The 20,584-nt window shown below is 39.7% G+C and overlaps 1 protein-coding gene across 1 annotated transcript in view; it reads left to right on the forward strand.

The window, feature by feature from the left end:
• Window positions 1–4,587: 4,587 nt before the first annotated feature.
• LOC115120141 (EEIG family member 2-like) overlaps window positions 4,588–20,584 on the forward strand; it is a 49,119-nt gene continuing 33,122 nt past the window's right edge. Inside the window, exons 1-5 of the mRNA XM_065013674.1 lie at window positions 4,588–5,035; window positions 15,349–15,469; window positions 17,768–17,797; window positions 18,363–18,479; window positions 19,935–19,981. Of these exons, the coding sequence (XP_064869746.1) occupies window positions 4,890–5,035; window positions 15,349–15,469; window positions 17,768–17,797; window positions 18,363–18,479; window positions 19,935–19,981 (461 nt within the window). The 5' untranslated portion in view covers window positions 4,588–4,889. The remainder of the gene's footprint in view (window positions 5,036–15,348; window positions 15,470–17,767; window positions 17,798–18,362; window positions 18,480–19,934; window positions 19,982–20,584) is intronic.

A 20,584-nucleotide genomic window follows, 5' to 3' on the forward strand; every position in this document is an offset into this window, starting at 1 on the left:
AGAACAAGTTCATTTCTTTGTCACCTTTTTTTGCAGTATTACATTAGTGCCTTACTGCAAACAGGATGCATGTTTTGTAATATTTGTAATATGTACACCAGGGATGTCAATCTCAATCAGTGCATGGGCCATATTGATAAAGCACAAGGAATTTGTGGGCCAGACATAGGCTATTATGTTTGCTTTTACAAAACAAATTGCATAGGCCTACAACTGCATGTCACGTTTTACCAATGTGGGTAGAATCAGGCGCAGAGAGCAGGTTTCAGTGATTTGACAGTTTATTCTCCGGCGCACAAAAACGACGGTCAACCCAACACACAGGGTGAATAATCCAACACAGGATCAAAACAGACCGGAGAATAAAATACAAGCACTCCACCAAATGACATGAATACAAAAAACAATCCCGCACAAAACAAGGGCGGGACAACCTACTACATATAAGGACGCTAATTAAACTAAAATACACACAGGTGAAACTAATAAGACAAAACCAACAGACAAACGAAAAAGGGATCGGTAGTGGCTAGTAGGACGGTGACGACGACCGCCGAGCACCGCCCGAACAGGCAGGAGAGCCAACTTCGGCGGAAGTCGTGACACTGCAACTCAAACTGGCCATTGTTTTATTAGAAAAAATATGTTCCTTCATAATGTCCACTTATGTACATATGATTCTGTATGTAGCATTTTAACATATTATAACAAAAGAAGCATACATAATATTTGTCCAGCCTTTGCTGCTAATGTTGGCACATGCGCATTATATGCTGCGACCTTAAATCCAAAAAGTATTTAATACTCTAACTCCAAATAACAAAAACGTAGCTAGGTTGTAGCAATTAAATGAACATATGACATTCTCATTCCCTTAGACTATTCATCCATTCACTCATATGTAGGGCATTTTCCTGTAGTATGTGCATGTGTCCTGTAAATAGAACTTTATATAAACGAAGTAATGTTCTATCTAAACTTTTAACATTTAAACATGTTTTTCATTTTTTTGCACTGCATGGATCACTGGTGTGGTTGAGTGCAGCATTGCTGTCTGATGCACTCAACATGTATTGCAGCCAGCCTAGACTACTGCTAAAATGTTGTTGTAATTGGGCTACATGTTTTTCGTTTGCATGCTATTTTGTTGCAGGTTTAGTTTTAAGTTTATTCATTGTCAAGCTTTACAAAACGAATCCAGACTGCAACATTTTAGTAGCCTAGCTAGGACTGTGGCAAGTGTCTGTACACTTTCCCTCCGCTGCGTGTTATCAACTGGAGACACGATGAAATCAGGCTGTAATTTCATAAAGTAGATGACTTTAAATGTTGACTGAATTATACTCGCTTGTGTGTCCTATTGTCCTTAAGTGATCATTTATACCCGCATGTGAATCCTTTATTTTATAGCTTTTTTTTCAAACCAAGATATATTCTGTAGGCTACAGCAATGACCCGTTGGAAACGAAACTTGGCATGGACATTTAGCCTACACCATGTTTAAATTTATGGTCTGGTAGAAGATTCGGTCAGTGCCATTATTGATGATATGGTGCCATAAAGCACACTGGCAGGCTCATGTGTGGGTGGGTCTGGGAGGAGGGGTGTGTGTGTGGCAATGCACTACTGTTTGGCGTGCTGCACGTTGGCAGTGCTTCCCGTGACTTGTAGTGCAAAGCATCTCTGGTGGTGTGGAAGCGGGACAAAATTAATTGACAACACAAATCACTGCATGGGTCTGATAGAAATGTGTAAAGTGCGGATTCGCAGTGAGCCTTCTGTTTGACACTTGCTGTACTGTCACAACCTGGCCTTAGAGAGCATTTTATGTCTCTATTTTGGTTTGGTCAGGGTGTGAGTTGGGGTGGGCATTCTATGTTTTGTGTTTCTATGATTTTCTATTTCTAGGTTTTGGCTGGGTATGGTTCTCAATCAGGGACAGCTGTCTATCATTGTCTCTGATTGGGAACCATACTTAGGTACCCTGTTTCCCACCTGTGTTTGTGGGAAGTTGACTTTGTTTATGGCACTTAGCCTTTAGCCTCACGGTTTGTTTTGTAGTGTTTATTGTTTTGTTGGCGTATTCACCTAAATACAAATCAAATGTACACTCACCACGCTGCACCTTGGTTCTCTCCTTTCATCAGCCGTGACATGTACAGGCTTCCTACTTTTCACTATGTAATTAATGTTAGTATTGTGGAGTAACTACAGTGTTGTTGATCCATCCTCAGTTACACCGATCACAGCCATTAAACTCTGTAACTGTTTTAAAATCCCATTGGCCTCATGAGGAAATCCCTGAGTGGTTTCCTTCCTCTCAGGCAACTGAGTTCGGAAGGATGCCTGTATCTTTCTAATGACTGGGTGTATTGATAAACCATATGAACTGCAATGAATAACTGCACCATGCTCAAAGGGTTATTCAATATCGGATTTAAATTTTTTTTATTCACCCATCTACCAATAGGTGCATTTTGCGAACCATTGGAAAACATCCCTGGTCTTTGTGGTTGAATCTGTGCTTGAAATCGACTGAGGGACTATACAGAAATGTATGTGTGGGGTAGTCATTTGGAAATCATGTTAAACACTATTATTGCACAGAGTGAGTCCATGCAACTTATATTGTGACTCAAGCACAAATGTTTACAAAATAATAAAACATGAAAAGCAGAAATGTCTTTAGTCAATAAGCATTACACTTTTCAATTTATTTAGGCTTGTCATAAGAAAAGGGTTGGGTTGAATAGTTATTGACATTTCCGCTTTTCATATTTTATTAATTTGTAAACCTTTCTAAAAACATAATTCCACTTTAACATTATAGGGTATTGTGTGTAGATCAGTGACACAAAATCTAAATGTAATCCATTTTAAATTCAGGCTATAACACAACAAAATGTGGAAAAAGTCAAGGAGTGTGAATACTTTCTGAAGGCACTGTATGCAGGCGTCTATCTCTAGTGCTGCCTCAATCTCTAGGCTTTGGCAAATGTAAAGTGTAGTCTATAGGATATTCAATTAATTATCTGAAGTCTATATAGTCTGTTTGTCTGGACCTCAAATTATCTCACAATCATTTAGAATGTAGAGGCAGGAATGGTGAAAGTTTTCCAATGAAAGTTATGAAGGTATCAACATTGCTCACTAGGTAGCGTTATATCCTTGGGTAGATGGATGATTGAACCGCAAATGACTGAACATGGATTCATAGCTGTGTTCGTAAATTCACTCTGGATTGCCACGGTGCGCTCTGGGCGTTTGTAAATTCAGAGCGTTGTCAGATTGTCAGTTCATACATTCAGAGCGTTTCGCTCTCGGAGTAGAGCGTTCTGACATCACACCCGCAGTCAAGCACCCAAGCTAACTGGCTAAAGTTGTCTCGCTTGCCAGCTACTTCCAGACACAAACGAGAGCACACCTCACTCTGACCATTTTACTCGCCCCAGCAGAGCTGGTTAGGCTGTTTTCATGTTATCTAGAGCGTTTGTGACTGTAACTATGCTGCTGGCAACAATTTAATAACGTTTTTTGCCGACGTTTACTGACACCGGTCATATTCAACAGGTGTTGCGCATTCCTAATTTCCTCAGTTATTCTGCGCTCTGCCACACTCAGACGAGAGTGCTCTGAAATCGGAGTAGATAGCCAGAGTGATTATATAGGCTATAACATTGATAGGCTAATGAAGTAGACATTTGGAGTAATTGTATCTAATTCTTTACAATGACTTTACAATGTTCTTCAGTCCCAATTGCACACTCTATTTTCTGTGATTTGAACACACAGCACCCTCAAATAGAGTGAGCCACCAATAAAAATGTAAACAATGGAGCAAATGCGTCATAGGTCCTTTTGGTAATGATAAGGTAAGTCAGTTGTAACAAAGATACTGATAACTAACCCCATTTGACTTGTGGTTGTACTGTCAGTGAGGCCGTATTCTTTCAAATCAAAGGACATATACACTGGGTGCACAACACATTAGGAACAAAATCCTTCTTTAACCTGTCTCCTACCCCTACAAGATATGAAACACCACGGAGGATTGTTACCATATCGACGATGATACATGATTTATGTGCATGACACGCATATACGTTTACATCAGCCATAATAAGCCTTTGTTGATATTCATTCAGGAGCGACAGCTGCGAGGGGGTTGGGATGGAAGGTAGAAACAATATATTATATAATGCATATGCAATGTGATTGTGCAGTTACTACCAAAGAATTATCACATCACGAAAAAAATAAAACGAATCAATGCACATACTATTGTATAGATAACCTACATTTAATTCATGATGTAGGCAATTCTAGCCTAATCTCATCATACATTTGTTAACATCTTAAATCAGTGTTAAAATTGTTCATTTGAAAACAACTGGACATCCTTTGTTACAGTAGTGGGCTACTTGTTGTTTTGTTACTATTTTGTTACAACGTATCTAAGGAATATCCATCAGAAACCATATATTGCTGTCATTGGTCGAATGAAAAGAAATGTAGCATTTACACCAATCGGAATAGAACGCGGTGTAAGCGTTTCCTCCTCCATACAAATTGAGAATTTCCTTAATCGTCACATAAATTATGGATTATGGCCAATGGTTATAGCCAGTAACAACTAGGGGTAGCTAGGCACTGGAGCGTAAAGTTTTTGAATTGACCGACAATCGCTAGCAGACTGAGCTGTCACAGTCAGCCTGTTTCTTTACCGCCTGCTATGTTAGGTTACAGTCTGGCAAGTGTGGAAGAAGTCACAGTCAAGAGACTCAAGAAGCTTGAGCTGTGGCTAGCGACCCGACGTACATTATTTACCACAGTTTTCACTAGCTAGCTAGCCTAGTTAGCTACTTTAACCAACGTTAGTTAGGTTAACAATGTCGTTCATTATGACGAAGAAAAATAAATTCAAATTTAAGGTAGATTTCGAGTTGGACGAACTATCTTCTGTTCCCTTTGTCAACGGGGTCTTGTTCTGCAAAGTACGGCTCCAAGACGGTGGCTTTACTGAAGAGTCCTCTCGGTAAGAAACTGCCCTTTCTATTTCATTAAGCTAGTTTACGTTAACAGTTACGTTAAGCAACTCAGGGAGACACAGAGGTGCGACTCGATCGTGGTTAGTTTACTGGCAGTGAGTGGCATTGATCAGTTAGCCAACATTAGCGAGCTAGCGCCCACACTCAAGAAGAGAGTGTGAATATGAGTGATGTGACTGAATAATGTTTGTTGCTAACTATTAACATAGCAAATAATATCTAATTGAATCAATTATAGAATTTGTAGTATTCACAATTGTATGTTGTTTTTACCTCATGCTTCTTATTTTAGTATAGTTAGCTACCATGGTAGTTAATCTGTCATCTTGTTTTGACTGATGGTGAAGCTGCTTGTCTGATTGATCTGACTGACACCAAAAGACCACCGGTCACGACGTGTGAGGCTTGCTTGATCTATGATATCTGACAATGTATGTACCTTAAAACGTTGAACAAAACGTCTGGCAACTGAAGGTCACTAGATTTCTAATATGAAATGCCAAGAAAATGTGATTTATTTATCATTTTGTTATAACCAATAGTCCAATATCTCAGACTTTAGACTGGCTAGGTTCTTATTGATCAGACTAGTAGTTGCACATCATTCATCCCCAATCCAAGCCTATTTTCAAGGTAAAATTGGATATATACTTTCATATAACCACACCTGCACACAATTTTTTAAATGTAAAATAAATAAATATGTATTGTTGTCTATAACTTATTTTCTTTGGTGCAAATAAATTAAACCAAACAATAACACAAGCTCTAAACATAACAAACACCCATTAAACACTTAATGGGTGCTGCAAAAACCTCCTATCTTACATTGAACAACAACAGTTTCAATAGCCCCCATATGAGACTTCAAAGGATGACCCATACAGTTCCAAAAATCATCTCAATCACTCAAAACATCAGTTGATCAACAAGAAATGCTCGCTCTCCAAGGATCCAGAGCCATTGAGACGGCTAGACAGATAAACCTGGTTTAAAATCAGATCAGTCAAGTTAACAGCATCTTAACAACTTTCTCTGATGTCATCCATTCACACCCTGGAGCATCCCATCCTCAGGATAGGACTTTGTCCATTACATTTTGAACACTCTTTTCCAGAGTGACTCAGAGTGCATACATTTTCATACTTTCTCCACACATGTCGTTGTGTTGCTGGTTCGAGCCCAGGGAGGAGCGAGGAGAGGGACAGAGGCTATACTGTTACACTGGCAATACTAAAGTGCCTATAAGAACATCCAATAGTCAAAGGTTAATGAAATACAAATGGTATTGAGGGAAATAGTCCTATAATAACTACAACCTAAAACTTCTTATCTGGGAATATTGAAGACTCATGTTAAAAGGAACCAGCAGCTTTCATATGTTCTCATGTTCTGAGCAAGGAACTGACAGGTTAGCTTTCTTACGTAGCACATATTGCACTTTTACATTCTTCTCCAACACTTTGTTTTTGCATTATTTAAACCAAATTGAACATGTTTCATGATCTACTTGAGGCTAAATTGAATTTATTGATGTATTATATTAAGTTAAAATAAGTGTTAATTCAGTATTGTTGTAATTTTCATTATTACAAATGCATATATATTTTTTAATCGACCGATTAATTGGTATCAGCTTTTTTGGTCCTCCAATAATCGGTTTCGGTATCGGCGTTGAAAAATCATAATCGCTCGACCTCTAATGATGACACACCAGATGTATTTGATGGATCGTGGGAAAAGAGCAGGAACAGGCTTTTGTAGGCTACAGTCCAAGCTATGTCTTCCAATGGTGCGACTGATGTCGGCATCCAAAGATTATCCAACCTGAATAAACGCTTGGAGGTAAGGATGACATCAGTGGTGTAGTCTACGGCGATACGGATATCACTTATTATTGATATCTACATAGCGCATTGATGTGAATCACACTGCTGCTTTCTCATCTAGCTATTTGCACCCTACGGATTGTGGTTGTTGTGGATGGCTGTTCACAAATCTAAATGTATATTTGAACCCAATAATGGTTGAATTCAAGAAGTTTAAGCTGCCTATCAATCAAATGAAACCAGTGGACAGCCAGTGAAAAATGTGCTCTTGCAAAAGCTGCATAGTGCAGATCCAAGCCTATGGAATAAAAGTGGGGCTTTTATTGCTCAATCTAATTCATGCTGATGAAAAAGAAAATCCATAGGCCTAATGGACACATGCTCAAACTTGCACACCTTTGATAGACTTAAAGGGTCAATCTGTAGTTGCTGCATCCATTTTCAGACTTATAAATGATAAATGATATATATATATATATATAGCCATTGATTCTTGAAGAATATAATTTAGAAATCCCTCATGAGCTTAGATCAACTGTCACACTCCATGATAAACCCAAAATATAACCATGTTTTATTCCAATGTTTGTAAACATTGTAAATGTAAACAAACACGGTATAGCCTCATAATGTCGCTAAAACAATGTTTTTTATACAATGGATGCATAGCTCTGTCTATTAATCTGAGAGTGGTTACATTTCTCCAGGCCCATCCCTCAGCTTTTTACCAAAATAGAGGCGGGGCGATGATTTTGTTATTGTTTCATCTGTGGATTTCCCTTTAAACAGCTGCATATTATGAAGATATCAAAGTGTCACCAACAAAAAGGTAAACAATAGGCCTATAGCAAATGCAGCATATGACATTCATTTTTCACATGTAAATAGCACTTATTCAGTAGTGCTCAAAGCTTGCCATTCCATGAGTGCAGCATTTATTTTTCAACTCGAATCAATGAGCCCAATCAGTCCTCCATGAGAACAAAATCATAAACAACAGAGTAGGGCTGGCTAATACATCCTTAGTTTTGGGGTCGTTCTCAGGTAAAACAATTTGGCTAATCTATACTTCCATATTTCCAGGTCCTACTCTTGAAGATCAAGGGGTAAAACATTTATTGGAATGACTGGAATTCTGATAGACTGGTTTTTAATGTAAATATATCATTTAATCGTATTATTATATGTAGTAGAAAGCAATGGGTTAAAAAAAAGCCTACATAACCAACCCATAAAGTAAGATTTAACATCCATATATGGCCAGCTATGTAAACTTTAACATTGATTTCTCCTGCAATAGATTTTTGTTTTCTTCGAATGCCTCTTAAGGGGAAAGTAATCCAAAAGTCATGAAATGTAATCAGATTACGTTACTGAGTTTGGGTAATCCAAAAGTTACGTTACTGATTCCAATCTTGGACAGGTAACTAGTACCTGTAACAGATTACATTTAGAAAGTAACCTACCCAACCCTGCTCATGTCAACCCACTCAACAGCACGAGCAGGATGTTACTTAAATTAGTCACTCTGGAAAGTAGTGGATACACATCTGGAGCAAGTGTCAGCTCCTAACCTCGACTCGGTTGTCATTCCCCGAGTGACTTTGCCACGGCAACTGCCTGCATTTTTCCAATCATGTAAACATACCATAGAAATAAGAATAAATATAACGGGCCTCCCCATTCAAGTCAATGATGGCATAATGGGTGGACTGGCGGCCATTGCGAGTGTACCTATTCATGGGTTGACTGACAATGCCAAGAAAATCATGTGCGAGCTTCTGGATGGCCAGATTGCTAGCAAGAATAACAAGAAACTGCCATGTGTGGAATCGCAAGTGTCTCGTTTCAGCTTGTTTCATATTGTTATTGATACTGTGTCTTGTTTTGAGGTGTTTTGACTGATTCCATGTCAATGCTAATATTTTGGACAGAAACGGATGTAACTAAGGCTAGGAATGTCAATGTAATCAAACTAACAAGGACAATGATCACAAGTCAGTCATAATGCAAGCTAAAAACACGGAGCCTAACATTAGCTAGATAGCTAGCTAGCTAGCCAGCTGCTAGGAAGATGTCATGTCATGCCACTGGAGGAGTGGGTGAGTGACTGACTTTTTCCCCTCATATCGTTTTTCGGTGGCTATACACAGCTAGAGATGCAAGTGTAATTTGGTTAGCTAGCAAGAACTTGAACGACTGTTAGCATATCTCTTGCGTTCACAAATTCCCTCTGGCTATCTACTCTGATTTCAGAGCACTCTCTTCTGAGTGTGCCAGAGTGCAGAATAACTGATGAATTTATGAACGCACAACACCCGCTGAATATGACCATTGTCAGTAAACTAGGGCTTTCACCAACTAAATCGATTGGTCAACATTTTTAAAGTGTATTTTTTCATATATAGATATATGGGGTTTTAATAAAAATCAACTATATGCATTGAGCTTGTCGGACGCTTTAAGCTTACTGTTTTCTGAAATAAGACACAAATGCTGCAAGAGGGAGCCAGAGATCTAGATAACCAGAAGGGGAAAAAAATCAACCTGACCCAACCATTATCCGCCTGCTCTTGCTGGCTTTCGCATATTCTGCCATTACTCTCCTGAAGTTGCCATAATGGGCTACACAAGGAGTCAGCAACCTTTCTCATGTAGAATGCCAATTTATCTTACCATTTCTACTGATCTGTATGCCAGTTATGGTTTTCATGTGCAAATTTTCGTGGAACAGTTTAATTTAATTTATAATAACATCTTCATATCTCAAAATCGTTGTCATGTGGTTAATCAAAATTCTATCTAAATCTAACTGAAAATGATGCAAACCTAAAAACTAACTTTGATTGCCATTGCCAACTATGTAAAAATAGCCTACATAAAGCCAACAAATAAAAACATTACAGCCTGCAGGGACAAAATATCCTGATAAAAATAAATATCCTTTTATATCACATTGGCTATGCATGGCCTGTCTGCAACTAACTTAAAACATTGTATTAACTTGGGTCCGGCCCGAAGCTTGGCTAGCGAACTTGCAACATTGTAGAAAATATTTTGGTCCCTCAGAGTTTCCCACCAGTGAGCTCGGGACAGACACAAGTGTAGGCTATTTGTGCAAGGGATAAGAAGCAGTGCTTGAGCTTCTGTTCCTTTTATAGAATATTATCTCAGAAGTATTGTGGTACCAGCACCCAAAATTAGTACCAGAACCTATTTCAGTCCAAGTCAAGCACTGATAAGAAGTAATCAGGTAGGCCTATTTTATGATGTTTCCACTGGATCAGAGCATGACATTTTTCTCTTTCGAAAGGGAGATTTTTTCAAATACATTGAGGAACTATTGTAATTCTCAATGGATGTAAAAACAGACTTCTTTGAAGAAAACATTATTTTGAAATACATTAGTGGTGGTGGATTAAGCCAGTCAGAAATTCTCTCCAAATAGGCACATTTATATGCCTACATTTGTACTCAGGCAAGATAGTATTTTAAGGTGATACTGCCCCAGCAGAAACCAGGGCATTCATACTTCTTGCGCTTTGCTGATCAGAGCTGTTGTGAAGGTAGTTGTCAAGGAAGGTAGTTTTATTTATGAAGGATTTACTGCCCCCACCTACCGTCAACCAATCATGTCATTGTGGAGCTATACAGAGGCCTCCGCATTGTTACAACATTTGGGAGGCGCATGGCGATTCAGTACGGAGCTTGATTTGTCCTCTGCATGCATCTGGAGGCTCTGCAATTGCGTCAAAACGTCCTTATGGAGCCTCTGACCACATTTTCTGATGTATGTAACCTTAGTGTATGTAAACTTCCAAATTCAACTGTATATATATATATACATATCAAATCAAATCAAATGTATTTATATAGCCCTTCGTACATCAGCTGATATCTCAAAGTGCTGTACAGAAACCCAGCCTAAAACCCCAAACAGCAAGCAATGCAGGTGTAGAAGCACGGTGGCTAGGAAAAACTCCCTAGAAAGGCCAAAACCTAGGAAGAAACCTAGAGTCAAAACGTCCTTATGGAGCCTCTATTTTCTAACCTTAGTGTAGGAACCAGGCTATGTGGGGTGGCCAGTCCTCTTCTGGCTGTGCCGGGTGGAGATTATAACAGAACATGGCCAAGATGTTCAAATGTTCATAAATGACCAGCATGGTCGAATAATAATAAGGCAGAACAGTTGAAACTGGAGCAGCAGCACAGTCAGGTGGACTGGGGACAGCAAGGAGTCATCATGTCAGGTAGTCCTGGGGCACGGTCCTAGGGCTCAGGTCCTCCGAGAGAGAGAAAGAAAGAGAGAATTAGAATTAATATATATATATATATATATATATATATATACACACAGTTGAAGTCGTAAGTTTACATACACTTACGTTGGAGTCATTAAAACTCATTTTTCAACCATTCCACTAATTTCTTGTTAACAAACTATAGTTCTGGCAAGTCAGTTAGGACATCTACTTTGTACATGACTCAAGTCATTTTTCCAACAATTGTTTACTACAAGTAATAGTTAGTCAAGAAAACTCTAGAGAACATGTAAACTGCCTAACCAGCTCTGCTACGGCGAGAAAAATGATCAGAGTGAGGTGTGCTCTCATTTGTGTCTGGAAGAAGTTAGAAAGCTAGCTAACTTTAGCCAGTTAGCTTGGGTGCTTGGTTGGGACTTTAGCCTGTTAGCTTGGGTGCTTGGTTGGGACTTTAGCCTGTTAGCTTGGGTGCTTGGTTGGGACTTTAGCCTGTTAGCTTGGGTGCTTGGTTGGGACTTTAGCCTGTTAGCTTGGGTGCTTGGTTGGGACTTTAGCCTGTTAGCTTGGGTGCTTGGTTGGGACTTTAGCCTGTTAGCTTGGGTGCTTGGTTGGGACAAGCATGCAGTGGTAGGCAAGCTGCAGAAGGAAGAGCAGCCTACAATTCCACATAATTTATCAGTGCAATTTTGACGGCCAACTAGCTGAAAAAGTTTGAGAGGGTTTATCTAATGTTCCTTCGTTATATTTGAACTCATCTTGCTCTGGTTAGCATTAGTTGTTGTTGTTGTTGATTTGTATAACTGAGGGAGAGACTACCTTTGAATGGTTCTCTGATTAATAGGACTGTAACGTTCCCAAAGTTAAGAGGACTCCTGTGGTTTTTACATATTTGCAGATATCGATTCAGTTGTATTTTGTGGCTTTTGGCGAATACGTTCTAATGATCTAAAGTCACGCTGTTGCAACTACCTGTAAACACACAGTCCAGTTCACTGAATGATGGCAGGCCCATGTGGGAAGTGGCTTGTTTGTATAAAGGCCTACTGTAGCTCTGCTTGCCTATGGCGCACCGTTCTGTGTAGACTCCCGTTCAAATCAAACAAATCAAATCAAATTTTATTTGTCACATACACATGGTTAGCAGATATTAATGCGAGTGTAGCGAAATGCTTGTGCTTCTAGTTCCGACAATGCAGTAATAACCAACAAGTAATCTAGCTAACAATTCCAAAACTACTACCTTATAGACACAAGTGTAAGCGGATAGAATATGTACATAAAGATATATGAATGAGTGATGGTACAGAGTGGCATAGGCAAGATACAGTAGATGGTAGTGAGTGCAGTATATAAACAAAGTGGCATAGTTAAAGTGGCTAGTGATACATGTATTACATAAAGATGCAGTAGATGATATAGAGTACAGTATATACATATACATATGAGATGAATAATGTAGGGTATGTAAACATTATATTAGGTAGAATTGTTTAAAGTGGCTAGTGATATATTTTACATAATTTCCCATCAATTCCCATTATTAAAGTGGCTGGAGTTGAGTCAGTGTGTTGGCAGCAGCCACTCAATGTTAGTGGTGGCTGTTTAACAGTCTGATGGCCTTGAGATAGAAGCTGTTTTTCAGTCTCTCGGTCCCAGCTTTGATGCACCTGTACTGACCTCGCCTTCTGGATGATAGCGGGGTGAACAGGCAGTGGCTCAGGTGGTTGTTGTCCTTGATGATCTTTATGGCCTTCCTGTGACATCGGGTGGTGTAGGTGTCCTGGAGGGCAGGTAGTTTGCCCCCGGGGTGATGCGTTGTGCAGACCTCACTACCCTCTGGAGAGCCTTACGGTTGTGGGCGGAGCAGTTGCCGTACCAGGCGGTGATACAGCCTGTGCATCTGTAAAAGTTTGTGAGTGCTTTTGGACGAGACAGATGTTTTTTATTCAGTTTTATTTACTGCAGTGTCTATTGATTGTCTAAACGCATGGCCAGAAAAGCCCCAGTATACATAATTCACAAACATTCTAAGAATTTATGAAAATGTTAAAATGACTATATCTAAGTGCTCGCTTGTCAGAAAATGTTTTTAAAAAGTGTAATATTCTTCCTCGGGGTGTATATGAACATATTTGAATAAGATCAGTTCCACTTTAAATGACACCCTTTCAAATGAGAGGATTTGGCTATTTAAAAGCCACACCCTTTGCTGACAAGTGTATAAAATTGAGCACACAGCCATACAATCTCCATAGACAAACATTGGCAATAGAATGGCCTTACTGAAGAGCTCAGTGACTTTCAACGTGGTATCGTCATAGGATGCCATCTTTCCAACAAGTCAGTTCGTCAAAGTTCTGCCCTACTAGAGCTGCCCCGGTCAACTGTAAGTGTTGTTATTGTGAATTGGAAATGTCTAGGAGCAACAACGGCTCAGCTGCAAAGTGGTAGGCCACACAAGTTCTCAGAACAGGACCGCCGAGTGCCGAAGCGTGTACCGCGTAAAAATAGACTGTGCTCGGTTGCAACACTCACTACTGAGTTCCAAACTGCCTCTGGTAGCAACGTCAGCACAATAACTTTTTGTCGGGAGCTTCATGAAATGGGTTTCTATGGCCGAGCAGTCTCACACAAGCCTAAAATCAACATGCGCAATGCCAATTGTCGGCTGGAGTGGCTTAAAGCTCGCCGCCATTTGGACTCTGGAGCAGTGGAAACGCGTTCTCTGGAGAGATGAGTCCTGCTCCACCATCTGGCAGTCCGACTGACTAATTTGGCGAATGCCAAGAGAATGCTACCTGCCCGAATGTATAGTAACAACCGTAAAGTTTAGTGCGGGAGAAATAATGTTCTGAGGCTGTTTTTCATGGTTCGGCTCCTTATTTCCAGTGAAGAGAAACCTTAACTCTACAGCATACAATGACATACTAGACAATTCTGTTTGGTGAAGGCCCTTTCCTGTTTCAGCATGACAATGCCCCGTACACAAAGCAAGGTCAATACAGAAATGGTTTGTCGAGATCGGTGTGGAAGAACATGACTGTTGTGCACAGAGCCCTGACCTCAACTCCATCGAACACCTTTGAGATGAATTGGAATGCAGACTGCAAGCCAGGCCTAATCGCCCAACATCAGTACCCAACCTCACTAATGCTCTTGTGCTGAATGGAAGCAAGTCCCCGCAGCAATGTTGTAACATCTAGTGGAAAGCCTTCACAGAAGAGTGGAGGCTGTTGTAGCAGCAAAGGAGGGGACCAACTCCATATTAATGCACATGATTTTGTGATGTAGTGTATCTTGTTTTGTAGAAAAACATGTTTTTCCATCTTCTTAGGCTCATCCAAACATACACACACACAGGCCATTAGCCTCCTCTGAGTCACTGAATGTGTGATGGAAAAGCAGCATTGTAAGTGATATGTGATTATTTAAAATACTTTTTAATAGTACCTATCTGCTTCGGCCGACAGCTATTTTTTACCTCTCCTGCTCCCCAGTTGAGAATCATCAACTATTTATTTAACCTTTATTTAACTAGGCAAGTCAGTTAAGAACACATTCTCATTTACAATGACAGCCTAGGAACAGTGGGTTAATTGCCTCTTTCAGGGGCAGAACAACAGATTTTTAACTTGTCAGCTCAGGGATTCAATCTAGCAACCTTTCGGTTACTGGCCCAACACTCTAACCACTAGGCTACCAAACTATATGTTTGTCACCTGCATTAAGGCTGAAACACCATATATATCCCTTGTTCTAAAGAGTCAATGCGTGTTCTTCACCACCATGGTATTTCAGAATCTATCATTCACTTACTTAGAGCATGGGAGAGTTTGTGTTCTTTTACCTTGAGGGCATTTATGTTCTGTGGCGTAACTGTCACACCCTTTCCAGAGAACAGCACACAGGATCTTGTCATTAACTGTGGTGTCTTTATTGACATATATTTATTTTAGCCATGAATCAGATCTAGGGATTAATGTGTATTGTAGCTAAACATTCCAATCAACTGTATGTGTGCGCATGCGTGTGCGTGTGCATGTGTGTGTGTCTATCAGGATTGGACTCAATTCAAATTGAAGGCAGTCAATTCAGGAAGTAAACTAAAATGAGAAGATATTGATTTGAAAAGATTTGTCTATACATGATCTATGTGTTTTCAGTCTTGGGGTTATTTTGCTATAAGTTATGTATGTGTGTCTTCTCCAGGGAGCAGGTCCAGGCTAACTGTGTGCGCTGGAGGAAGAGGTTCTCCTTCCTGTGTAAGATGAGTGCCAACGCTGGGACAGGAGTACTGGACCCCTGTGTGTGCCGGGTGTCTGTGCGCAAGGTACAGGACTCACTACAACAACTCTGTCAAAGCAATGTGAATGCTGTGTGAAGTTTAACTGCCTACAAGAATAGTCCAACTACTACCTATAGGTCTACTACTACTACTGTAGATTCTAGAACAGTCTACTAATAGGTCTACTACTGTAGATTCTAGAACAGACTACTATTAGGTCTACTACTGTAGATTCTAGAACAGACTACTATTAGGTCTACTACTACTACTGTAGATTCTAGAACAGTCTACTAATAGGTCTACTACTGTAGATTCTAGAACAGACTACTATTAGGTCTACTACTACTACTGTAGATTCTAGAACAATCTACTAATAGGTCTACTACTACTACTGTAGATTCTAGAACAGTCTACTAATAGGTCTACTACTGTAGATTCTAGAACAGACTACTATTAGGTCTACTACTACTACTGTAGATTCTAGAACAGACTACTATTAGGTCTACTACTACTACTGTAGATTCTAGAACAGTCTACTAATATGTCTACTACTGTAGATTCTAGAACAGACTACTATTAGATCTACTACTACTGTAGATTCTAGAACAGTCTACTAATAGGTCTACTACTACTGTAGATTCTAGAACAGACTACTAATAGGTCTACTACTGTAGATTCTAGAACAGACTACTAATAGGTCTACTACTACTACTGTAGATTCTAGAACAGTCTACTAATAGGTCTACTACTACTACTACTGTAGATTCTAGAACAGACTAATATTAGGTCTACTACTACTACTGTAGATTCTAGAACAGACTACTATTAGGTCTACTACTACTACTGTAGATTCTAAAACAGTCTATTAATAGGTCTACTACTACTACTGTAGATTCTAGAACAGACTACTAATAGGTCTACTACTACTACTGTAGATTCTAGAACATACTACTATTAGGTCTACTACTACTACTGTAGATTCTAGAACAGACTACTAATAGGTCTACTACTACTACTGTAGATTCTAGAACAGTCTACTAATAGGTCTACTACTACTACTGTAGATTCTAGAACAGTCTACTAATAGGTCTACTACTACTACTGTAGATTCTAGAACAGTCTACTAATAGGTCTACTACTACTACTGTAGATTCTAAAACAGTCTATTAATAGGTCTACTACTACTACTGTAGATTCTAGAACAGACTACTAATAGGTCTACTACTACTACTGTAGATTCTAGAACAGACTACTAATAGGTCTACTACTACTACTGTAGATTCTAGAACAGACTACTAATAGGTCTACTACTACTACTGTAGATTCTAGAACAGTCTACTAATAGGTCTACTACTACTACTGTAGATTCTAAAACAGTCTATTAATAGGTCTACTACTACTACTGTAGATTCTAGAACAGACTACTAATTGGTCTACTACTGTAGATTCTAGAACAGACTACTAATTGGTCTACTACTACTACTGTAGATTCTAGAACAGACTACTAATTGGTCTACTACTGTAGATTCTAGAACAGACTACTAATTGGTCTACTACTACTACTGTAGATTCTAGAACATTGGTCTACTACTGTAGATTCTAGGTCTACTACTACTACTGTAGATTCTAAAACAGACTACTAATTGGTCTACTACTACTACTGTAGATTCTAGAACAGACTACTAATTGGTCTACTACTGTAGATTCTAGAACAGACTACTAATTGGTCTAATTGTAGTCTACTAATTGGTCTACTACTGTAGATTCTAGAACAGACTACTAATTGGTCTACTACTGTAGATTCTAGAACAGACTACTAATTGGTCTACTACTGTAGATTCTAGAACAGACTACTAATTGGTCTACTACTGTAGATTCTAGAACAGACTACTAATTGGTCTACTACTGTAGATTCTAGAACAGACTACTAATTGGTCTACTACTGTAGATTCTAGAACAGACTACTAATTGGTCTACTACTGTAGATTCTAGAACAGACTACTAATTGGTCTACTACTGTAGATTCTAGAACAGACTACTAATTGGTCTACTACTGTAGATTCTAGAACAGACTACTAATTGGTCTACTACTGTAGATTCTAGAACAGACTACTAATTGGTCTACTACTGTAGATTCTAGAACAGACTACTAATTGGTCTACTACTACTACTGTAGATTCTAGAACAGACTACTAATTGGTATACTACAGGATATGTCAGGATACATCACTGACACCTTTGCTGCAAGTGTGTTTTGACAAAAGTGTTTCTGTAGCTTAGTTGTTGTTACACACCAAGAGGGTCATTTTGGATTGATAACTACTTTCTCTTATCTGTTTTTAGGAAATGAAGGGTGGAAAGACCTTTGCAAAGGTAATATTTTGCTCTTGAATTCATAGTCCCTAGTCCCTAACCAAGTTATACTGTATAAAAAGAGCTGTGATGAGAACAACAACTTTAACGCAATGATTTTTATCATTTTAAGTCAATTTGGTGGAAACACACCAGTGGTGAGAAAATTAGCATATTTTCTTTAATGCCGATTTTTTTTAAATGAAAATCTTATGCCAATTGGATGGAAACCTAGCTAGTGACAAACTAGGCATACTGGCATTTTAGAAGTAAATAAATACCTGAACATTCTTATCCTAATACAAATTACTGTTAGTCATTTAACACCTGATATGAGAATATCACTAAAGAATGAGGTCACCACTACCGCATGACTCATTCTTAAATGGATAGTGCATTGATAGTATGGGAATACTTCCTAGTTTTTGCCCACTACAGTAGCTTCTTATGTTTGTGATTGTTATAAGCATGCTCTGGGTCTACTACTACAACAGAGTGCTCTGTATTACAACTCTGTGGAACTGAGGCTCTGTTGCCAAGCTGTTTCCATAAACCTGAATATATCTGTTCTCACTCTCCTCTGTAGCTGGGTTTTGCTGACCTGAACCTGTCAGAGTTTGCTGGCTCTGGCAGCACCACGCGGCGATGTCTACTAGAGGGTTACGATACCAAGAACACCAGACAGGACAACTCCATACTCAAGGTACAGTTCAGTCCAGTTAGACAGGCCTCCAGAACATTCCCACCAGTCCACAACTCCCTTCAGGAAGTTACAGTACGGGACTAGAGTCTGTCCTACTATGCCACACCCTACTTGGCTCTGTTCCACTACTCTAGAATGGGTTGCTCTACTTGGCTCTGATTCTACTACTCTAGAATGGGTTGCTCTACTTGGCTCTGTTCTTACTACTCTAGAATGGGTTGCTCTACTTGGCTCTGATTCTACTACTCTTGAATGGGTTGCCCTACTTGGCTCTGTTCTTACTACTCTAGAATGGGTTGCTCTACTTGGCTCTGTTCCACTACTCTAGAATGAGTTGCTCTACTTGGCTCTGTTCCACTACTCTAGAATGGGTTGCTCTACTTGGCTCTGATTCTACTACTCTAGAATGGGTTGCTCTACTTGGCTCTGATTCTACTACTCTAGAATGGGTTGCTCTACTTGGCTCTGTTCTTACTACTCTAGAATGGGTTGCTCTACTTGGCTCTGATTCTACTACTCTTGAATGGGTTGCCCTACTTGGTTCTGTTCTTACTACTCTAGAATGGGTTGCTCTACTTGGCTCTGATTCTACTACTCTAGAATGGGTTGCTCTACTTGGCTCTGATTCTACTACTCTAGAATGGGTTGCTCTACTTGGCTCTGTGTCTACTACTCTAGAATGGGTTGCTCTACTTGGCTCTGTGTCTACTACTCTAGAATGGGTTTCCCTACTTGGCTCTGTGTCTACTACTCTAGAATGGGTTGCTCTACTTGGCTCTGTGTCTACTACTCTAGAATGGGTTTCCCTACTTGGCTCTGTTCTACTACTCTAGAATGGGTTGCTCTACTTGGCTCTGATTCTACTACTCTAGAATGGGTTGCTCTACTTGTCTACACTGGGACCACTGATCTGAAATGCCTGGATAGGTGAAAAGCCTGTTACTAATGAGTGGTCATGAGGGAGAGGAGAGAAAGGGAACCGCGTGAGGTTGTTGAGTCATAGCCAACATAGCTGAGTATTGGCACACATTGGGAGAAAGCTAATTGTTGGTTGTCACCCTGCCCTGCCCCCTAGTCACCATATGTTTACTAGTGTGTATGGGTAAACAGTCAGTAACTAGGGGTGTAATATCACTCAGTACAGTTCAGGATGAAGTATCCTAATGATGCAACTGCTCTGACATGTGCATGAAGACAGGCAGGTCTGGGCCTGCGATATAGGACAGGCACCTGTAACCCTGTGAATGGATGTTGTAGATGTTTTGGGTAGAAGTTGTACTTAGACACATGTCTAGGATCAGCTTACCTATCCTAAATACTAACCTGAAACGGTGAAAGGGAGAAAGACGAAACTGACCTTAGATCAGTGTCAAGGGGCGACTTTATTCTATTTCATAGGGCCTGTGGATGTGTATGATCCCTGCTGACATGGGTTTTCTGTCACCTCTGTCACAGGTCGTCATCAGCACACAGCTCATGTCTGGGGACCCCTGCTTTAAAACGTAAGTTAACCTTCTTTCAATCCTTTTGGTGGGTTATGCCACAAACATTTTTAGAAATGAATGCAGTTTAGGATAATGAATCAGTATAGGTAAGTAGGAAACATTGATGTGATTGGCAGACAGCCTGACCACAGACACATAGAGGAAACCAACTGCGCATTGAGCATCCTGTCTCTGAGTACACGCAAGAAACTCTGAGTCACAGAAACAAGGGAGACTAACTTCCGTCCCCGTATGTCGCTTTGGATAAAAGCTAAATGGCTCTATTTGAAAGTCCATGTAGATCAACAAATGGTCATACAGTCATTATATATTATATAAAATGTTATGGTTATTTTGGGTATCTTGTGTGGGCATAGTTTCCTCAGCACTACATCAATTATTTGAAGACAAAGAAAGTTGTGGACACAATCTAACCGACTTCTGCCATTGAACATGAATAGAGACAGTTCTATTGTTTAGATGGTCTTAGGAGAACTTCCCCACAGATTGTGTCTGGTCTCTGTTGATAGAAACAACTGATTTGAGACCAGCTCAGACCTGAATGAAAATATTCTGAGCTAAACGCCACAGCAGGCCCAGGAACAGTAGTCAAAAAGACCA

The sequence above is a fragment of the Oncorhynchus nerka genome, linkage group LG9b (assembly GCF_034236695.1).
Source record: "Oncorhynchus nerka isolate Pitt River linkage group LG9b, Oner_Uvic_2.0, whole genome shotgun sequence".
In the NCBI taxonomy this organism is placed as follows: Eukaryota; Metazoa; Chordata; class Actinopteri; order Salmoniformes; family Salmonidae; genus Oncorhynchus; species Oncorhynchus nerka.